The sequence below is a fragment of the Bison bison genome, unplaced genomic scaffold (assembly GCF_000754665.1).
Source record: "Bison bison bison isolate TAMUID 2011002044 unplaced genomic scaffold, Bison_UMD1.0 scf7180017864371, whole genome shotgun sequence".
NCBI lineage: Eukaryota > Metazoa > Chordata > Mammalia > Artiodactyla > Bovidae > Bison > Bison bison.
In genome coordinates this window covers 6697055-6704326 of record NW_011494943.1, presented here as the reverse complement: position 1 = coordinate 6704326, position 7272 = coordinate 6697055, and the positions used below count along the sequence as shown (strand labels likewise).

Here is a 7272-nt window from a genome sequence, read left to right as displayed (position 1 = left end):
CTTTGCATCAGGTGGCCAAAGTATTAGACTTTCAGCTTCAACATCAGTCCTTCAAATGAACACTCAGGACTGATCTCCTTTAGGATGGACTGGTTGAACCTCCTTGCAGTCCAAGGGACTCTCAAGAGTCTTCTTCAACACCACAGTTCAAAAGCGTCAATTCGGTGGCCGGAGTGCAGGCCCGGGGAGGGGCGCTGGGTGCGGGGCGGGTTCCTGGTACCGGGCTGGGTGGCTCGCAAGATCGGTTCTGATTCCCTCCCACCCCCACACCCTCACCACCACCACCACCACCACCTGCGTCAGGGATTGAGCGCGCCAACCCTCGGGTAAAGGACCTTGAGGCTTTAACAGCCTTCAACCAGTGTGCATCTCCAGTTGGGGGGTGAGGGTGGGGGCGACTGTTGCTAGGAAAACCAATCCGGCTCCGGGGCTGCGAGGTCCCCGCAGTTTTATTGTGGTCCAGGCACACCTCGGACCTAAGAGAGTGGTTCAAATAACAGTCTTTTCGTGTCTGCGGGGCGCTTGGCGCAGGACCTGTTAATAGGGGTGCAGGCTCCGATCTTCGCTGGGACAATGTGAAGGTCCAGTGGAGCGCCCAAGGCTTCAGCGGGACTGCCCAGCGAAGACAGGCCACCCAGGGGCAACTGTGTATCGGCGTCAGCCTTTAGCTAGGGAGGTGGGGGAGGGGAGAGGCAGGTCACAGTCAGGTAGCCGATCTCTGGGGAAAAGGAGCCCTGGCGTGTTTCAACAGAGAAAGTTAAAATGATTAGGACCGTGAGATAATAAACCTTTCAGCTCCTACTTTCAGATGAGAGGCTGGTCACAGAGGCTGGGGGCAGTCTGTTAAGGGTGAGGTGACCAGTTTGGGGGGGGGGGGGGGGGTTGGGCATTGAAGGATGAGGATCAAATGATTTTGGCAGTCAGTGACAAGCAACAACGATCTTTTCAACATGAACTGCCCCCGCCCTTCCCCCACCCCCGCATCAGGTCCACCTCAAAGAAAGAGTGGACAGGGTGTACTTTCCAAAATACTGCCATTTAATGCTGAAAAACACAAAAGCTAGAGGCCCAGAGCAGCCCATGTGACTGGATCGCCTGCAACCTGCCTTGGGCACCAGAAGAACCCTGCAAGGTCAGGCTCCTCCCTGCTCTGCCTGGAGAGCTTCCTTATCGGCCTGAGTTGGAGCTGCTGACTCTGCTCAAAGAGCAAGATTTCTGCTTTGAAAGCAAATGCAGCAGCCTGAGAAATGGGCAGTGCATACCTTACATACCCCTCTCCTGGCCCCGAGTGTACAGAGCCAGAGTAAAGGTGTCTCTAGATCATAATCTGCACAGCTCCTGACCTCTTCCTAGGGCTGAGGTCAGGGCTTGGGGAGACCTGTGACCTTGGCTACACAGAAACTCCTTGCGGGCCCCTTTCCCCACCCAGATCTTACCAGGCAGACATTGTTTTGCATACAATGTGTTGATTTACCCGGAAATGGATGACCTCTCACTCCCTAACCAGGGTCAGAGAGAAGGGAGATAAAGCAGTTTGGGCTCTAAGGTCGGTCGGTTAGTCTGTCTGTCTGAGAGGGAATGAGGGAGGTCAGGGAGGAGGCAGCACTTGGGTTTGGGGGTTACACAATGGCCTGAGGTTTGCTCACTTCTGCCTCCTGCCTACGCCAGGATCAGAGTTTTCTCTGCTTTCTCTTTATTGGGCTCTTTTGTCCAGTAGAAGCACCAGAGCTGCTTGAAGAAGTAGCCTGTGGGCTGCCTACCTGCCAAAGAGTTGGGACCAGAATAACCTTTTCCTGTCTATAACCTTAGGTGTCTGGAGACACAGATGGAAAGGTAGAAAGATAAGGCCAGGCATTCAGGGAGGAGGGGCTCCTCTGGGATCTGAAGTTCAGAGAACAGGAACCAGGTGTTTCCAGGTGCTTTCATGTATTTGTGGGCTGGAGGAAAAGGGGTACACCTCCCAGAAGGGGGGCCAGTAAGCCCAGAGATAGCCAAACAGATAGACGTAATCTCTGCTGCTCCTCTCCGATCTCCCCACAGGGAGCCAGGTCCCTGGCCTAATCTCCACATCTCTTATCTTCCAGAGGCTTTGGTCTGACTCCCAGCACAAGGGCTCTGTTTTATTGGAGAAGATTGCTCTCTGGGGAGCTGGAGGAAATGAAGGCCTGGGTTTGCTCAGCCGCTTGCCAGCTGAAGGATTGGGGTGGGGTGGGGGTGTCACTACTTGCTCTTATGCCCCAGAAGTGCATCAGTGCCCCCTGGTGCTGAGCTGGAGCAATACCACCCTCATGGTGGTCAGGAGGGCTCCTAAGTCCTAGTAATAGAAGGCCAAAGGACCACCACCAGCTCTCTGGCTCGGTTTTTCTGGTCCCGTTTTGATTAAGTTATGTATCATTAAAATGAAAGATAAATATTTTGCCCTCCCCTGCGGACGCAGGGAAGCTCCAGGAGTTAGGGGAGGGGCAGGAGTCCGGAGGGGCTGTGCAGTGGGTCCCCAAGCTCTCTCCCCGCTGGTTCAGCCGCTCAGAAGAAGCCAGGTCTGGGGGGGTGGGGGGAGGATGGCTGCATCCTCGGGGGCCTCTGGAGCTTCCTCTCAGACCCTTGGGATTCACAGGAAGGAGCAGCAGCTGGGCCGCTTCTTCTGGGACTCCACGTAGTCTCGGATCTGGAAGCTGGGCTCATCGGCCTGCCGCCTGGCTCTGTATTTCAGCTCCCTTGAAGAAGAAGGAGAAGTGGGCTGGGCAGTCGGTGGGGAGCTGAGCCTTGCCCCAGTCCCACGGCCTCCGAACGCAGGCTGTAGATGGGCCCTGGGACTGGGCGAGGGGCCAGGCCCCACTGGGTCCCAGATGGCGCCACTCTGCCCTGCACGCTCCCTTCCCAGCTCAGTACTCACTTGGCAATGGCCAGAAAGGCTAGCTCCACATTCATGCCCGTCTTGGCGCTGGTCTCCATGAAAGGAACTCCATATTCCTGCCAGGGTGAGAGCGTGCTCCATGGCCAGTCTCGGGCTGCCCCCATCCCTCCCCTCCCACCCCCAGGCCAGTCACTTACCCTGGCCAGCATCTCTCCGTCCTCTGAGCGGATCACCCTTTCAGTGCTCACATCTGCCTGTCAAGCCAGGTGGGTCACTCTGGGGGAAGGATGCCTTGACCCCCAAGGCCTCTCTCTCTGCCCTGGGAGCAGGACCTCCCGCCCTCTGCTGGTGGCCTGCAGGACTGCAGGTGGTCTGATCCACCCGGGGCCAGGACCACCTCCTCAGGTTCTTAGCTCCCAGCAGGAGGATCTCACCCCAACTTAGGGAGATGGTGGGTAACTCCGCTTGGCAAAGGGGTGGTGACCAGCCTCGAAGGGATGGCGGTAGTTGAGGTTAACCCTCTCCCATCTCAGATCTTCATCCATGTACCTAGTCCCTAGGATCTAACAGAGTAGCTGGGCATTCCTGGACTTCTCAGGAAACAGCCTGACCTTTCCCTGCAGGGGGCCAATTCCAAAGCTTTAAGAGGGCAGATGAGATGGGCAGAAGCTTGCAGATAGGTCTGACCTCTGAACTGGAGGCTGGAAAGGGTTCTTTAGTGGCAGGATGTCCAGCAATTACTCTGGTGGCTGTGGGGGAGGGTGGGCTGCCCCTGCCCTGGAGCCACTCACCTTGTTGCCCAGAAGCATGATCACCACATCCCTCTGGGCGTACTCGTGAATCTCAGTGAGCCAAGCCTGTGGGAGAGGGCGCCCTGAGCCCCAGCCATTCTCCTCCTTCCCCCGGCCTTCCCTGCTTCTCCCCTCTGGATCCTCCTGGGCTACTCACTGCCCCCGATCACTGAACACCTTGGGCCTTCTCTCTCCTGCATCTTCGCTCAGGCCTCTCTCCAGTCCTGAATAGCTCTAAACCCCTTACAGTGTAACTCTCAGTTTTATGGAAGTTAGAGGAGGCACAGGCTTTATGTTCTAGATCGGCTCTAGTCACCAGCACTCTCCTTGAACCCCATAGAGGGTTCTAAGGCCACGTAAGGGCTCGGTGATCAAAAATTCTGTGATCGATTAGAGATGTCTGACATGCCCGTGGGTTTGGGGGAGGCAGTAGGGATGCCATGGGTTCCATCCAGTTGGTAAGCTGTTTTATCTCTATGTGTCTGGTTTCCCCGGTTTGCTTGCCAGCCTCTTGAGGTCGGGGAGCATGTGCAAGCTTCACCGTACTTGTGCACAGAGTCGGTGCTTATATGTATTGAATTATTGCCTCGACTACTGGATAGTTTGCTTGTGAGGACAGAGCCACTCATTTTGTCTGCCTAAGTCACTTTCTAGAAACTTGGGCTGCATATATGGTAGACGTTTTCTGCTTGGGCTCTCCCCGTGAGCTCTTGTCCAGGGTGGAGCTGGGGACTTTCTGAACACTCTGTCATGAAGTGCACTTATAAATCACAGGCAGGGGCGAGCAAGTGGCACACAGCCTGCTTGGCCTTCATGCCCACATGCCAATCAGCTGCCCACGAGGAGTTTATTACTTCTGAGTCACAGCTCGGGTGTTTTTAGCGAGGCAGCAGTATTCCAGGCTCCACCCATTCCCACAAAGCAGGAAGCGGTCCTGCCCTGCTGGATCCCGAGAGTGGCGAGTGGTGGGTCAGGGAGAACCTACCCGGATGTTGTCAAAGGAAGATTTGTTGGTGATGTCGTACAGCAGGAGCAAGGCTGGAGGGGGAGAGAGAGGTCACACGGGGCGGGGGGACTTGGGGCAGTAGGGTGACTGTTACAGGTGGGCTGGGGGAGCGGCACCGTGCCGGAGGCCCTTACCCTGGGCGTCTCGGTAATAAGCATGGGTCACACTGCGGAACCGCTCCTGCCCTGCCGTGTCCCAGATCTAGGGAGGGGAGGACAGACAGTCAGAAGCGGGCAGGCACTGTGCTGGGCAGAGAAAACCCTTGTGGTATGCGGGGTGGGAGGTGAGAGGCTTCTTTCTTTGGTTTCTCAGGGGCCTGGGCCTGTGAGGGCCTGGTGACGTGCCAGATGGTGGTAGTTAACGAGTTAATGAGTTCTGTTCTCATCTGGTGCTGTTGCCCTAAGTGGTGAAGTCCAGGGATTAGGGGTGTCTAGCCTCCTAGAGCATGTGAGGCCCGTGACACTGGGGAGGATTTGCAGCAAGCCTAAGCTTGTCTGAAGGCACTTGGAGCTGCTGCCTTTGACAGAAGAGAGGGCCTGGGAACGGCTTTCTCTGCAGACATCAAACAAACAAAAGCCGTTTCCTCTCCTGGGCCCCACAGGAAATTACCCCAGGCTGAGGGCAGGGCCGCAGGCCTCATGTGAGTGGGTGAAGAGCCTGGGCAGGCGCCCCTATCCTTGAACTGCCGCCCCCCTCCACCCCAGCCCTCCCAGCCGCTGATCTCACCTGCAGTTTCACTCTCACACCATCCACGGTCACCACTTTGTTCTGAAAGAGAGAAGGGCAGAGGGAGAGGTGGGTGTGCAGGGCGGGGGAGGTGGCTTGGCTTCTGCATCCTGCTGAATCCTGCACAACAGCAGGCATCCTGTCTGGCCGCTCCCCCAGGGTGGGTGCCAGGGCATCTGATGAGCCCCGGAGATATCTCCAGCCAGATCGCCCCATCAGGGTTTGGGGGGACTCCGTCCCCAGGCAGCCTGACTTCAGAGTCCTCTCTTCTGTGGACGCCGTCTCTCCTCACAACACACCAAGGCAAGGGAGCCTGAGAACATGCCCGCCCCCGCCCCCCAGGGCTCAGCAGGGCACACAGGCCGAGCCCTGGGGGACGGGGCTGGGGGGAGTCCTGCCTCTTCCCTGTTTCTGTCTGCCTCTCCTGGGGCTCAGTCTCAGCACTGCAAAGTAGCTCTTCGAGATGAGGTGCCCACCAGCATCTCGGAGACCTCAGTGGGCGGATCTGCAGGGCTGTCTTTGCCCTGGTCGCCCACTGGTTCTACCGTTAGGTGAAGCTTCCCCTTCTACTGGGAGGAGGCACTCGGCCTCTGAGAGCCCCGCTGCCAGGGTTAGGCCTGAATCCTCCTGGCCCCTGGGGCTGTGTGGTGCTCAGAGTGCTCAGCAACCCCGATGCCAATCTGTTGATGCCAACCCAAGATGGGTTCATCCCGGTGAGGGGGCGGGATGCTGGCTGCTGCTCTCTCCCCACAGGACCAGTCCAGCTCCTCAACCTCGTGCCCTGTCCAGCTCCTCAGCCTCGTGCCCTGCGGTGCTTCCCTGAGTTCCAGAAAGACCGGCTGACCTCACGTCTTGCCCGAGGGGCCGGCTCACACCGTGGGGGTGTGTCTGCCCTGCTCAGTGGCAGGATTTTAAGATGTAGTCTCTTATTTCTCATTCTGTAGGGGGGCAGGGAGCCCCACAAGCCCAGACTCCTCTAAGCTGGTCACCTCTAGGGTGAGCCACTGTAGATGTGAGGGGTCAGTGCAGGTCTGAGCAGAGGACAGCCCCCCGTGCCTGAAGCCGTGACCCCTGGTTCACCGCTGGGAGGAGGAGCCTGCAGCCACCTCACCCTGAAGTCTATGCCGACGGTGGCTATGAAGGTCCCGGACAGGAAGGCCCCGTCTCTGAATCGGATGAGGAAACAGGTTTTGCCGACGCCCGAGTCTCCCAGAAGCATCACCTAGGAGATGGGGGCAGAGGCAGTTAATGGGGCGCTGGGGCAAGACTGGGCTCTCAGGAAGGGCCGGGAAAGGATGCTGAGCCCCAAGCGGGCACCTGCTTCTGGAAAACCTGCCGCCTCCTGCTCTTCTCCACTCTCCCGGGCTGCCGCTGGCCTCTCAGCCGCTCCCTTGGACCCTCCTGTCCTCATCTGGCTTCCGGGACGCCCGAGTTGAGACCCCAGAGCCAAGAGGTCCCCAAATGTGCTCTGTGGCCCCGAGAACAACCACTTTTCATGCGTCTAGACTCTGGCCCCCTTGGCCCCCCGCCACGCCACGCTGTGTGTTCTTTGCTGTGTGTTCCACGCCTGTGTGCACACACGGGTGGGGCTGCTGCACCAGAAAGAGAAGCATTAATATTTCAGCCAGGGATTCCCACCCAAGGGAGGGTATCAGGATCTGAGGCGGGTAGGCCTCTGTCAGTTGCCAAGGCATGTTCTAAAATTGCTCGTGTTCCGGTGTTTTATTTTTGGTCACCTTTATTTGGAATTTCCTAATGACATCTTATGTTTGTAAAAGCCTTGCGTGAATTAGGGAAGGCTGAAATTTATACTAAAGCAGAGAGACATTTAGCCTGAAATGCTTTCCGCAGTAACCTCCCAAGTGGGACAAAATGGCTTGCAAACTGGCATGGGG

The 7272-nt window shown here is 57.4% G+C and overlaps 1 protein-coding gene across 2 annotated transcripts in view; it reads right to left on the bottom strand.

Annotated features, from left to right (window-relative positions):
- Nucleotides 1-1017: 1017 nt before the first annotated feature.
- The window catches only part of RAB37 (RAB37, member RAS oncogene family), a 68523-nt gene continuing 62268 nt past the window's right edge, over nucleotides 1018-7272 (bottom strand). Inside the window, exons 1-8 of one of the 2 annotated variants that reach the window (XM_010856121.1) lie at nucleotides 6489-7223; nucleotides 5378-5419; nucleotides 4786-4852; nucleotides 4631-4683; nucleotides 3646-3711; nucleotides 3052-3108; nucleotides 2894-2970; nucleotides 1018-2714 (exon numbers count right to left, since the gene is read on the bottom strand). In XM_010856121.1, the coding sequence (XP_010854423.1) occupies nucleotides 2609-2714; nucleotides 2894-2970; nucleotides 3052-3108; nucleotides 3646-3711; nucleotides 4631-4683; nucleotides 4786-4852; nucleotides 5378-5419; nucleotides 6489-6596 (576 nt within the window). In that variant the 5' untranslated portion in view covers nucleotides 6597-7223 and the 3' untranslated portion in view covers nucleotides 1018-2608. Of the gene's footprint in view, nucleotides 2715-2893; nucleotides 2971-3051; nucleotides 3109-3645; nucleotides 3712-4630; nucleotides 4684-4785; nucleotides 4853-5377; nucleotides 5420-6488; nucleotides 7224-7272 lie in introns of those variants that run through there. The other variant, XM_010856119.1, reaches the window with a different exon arrangement.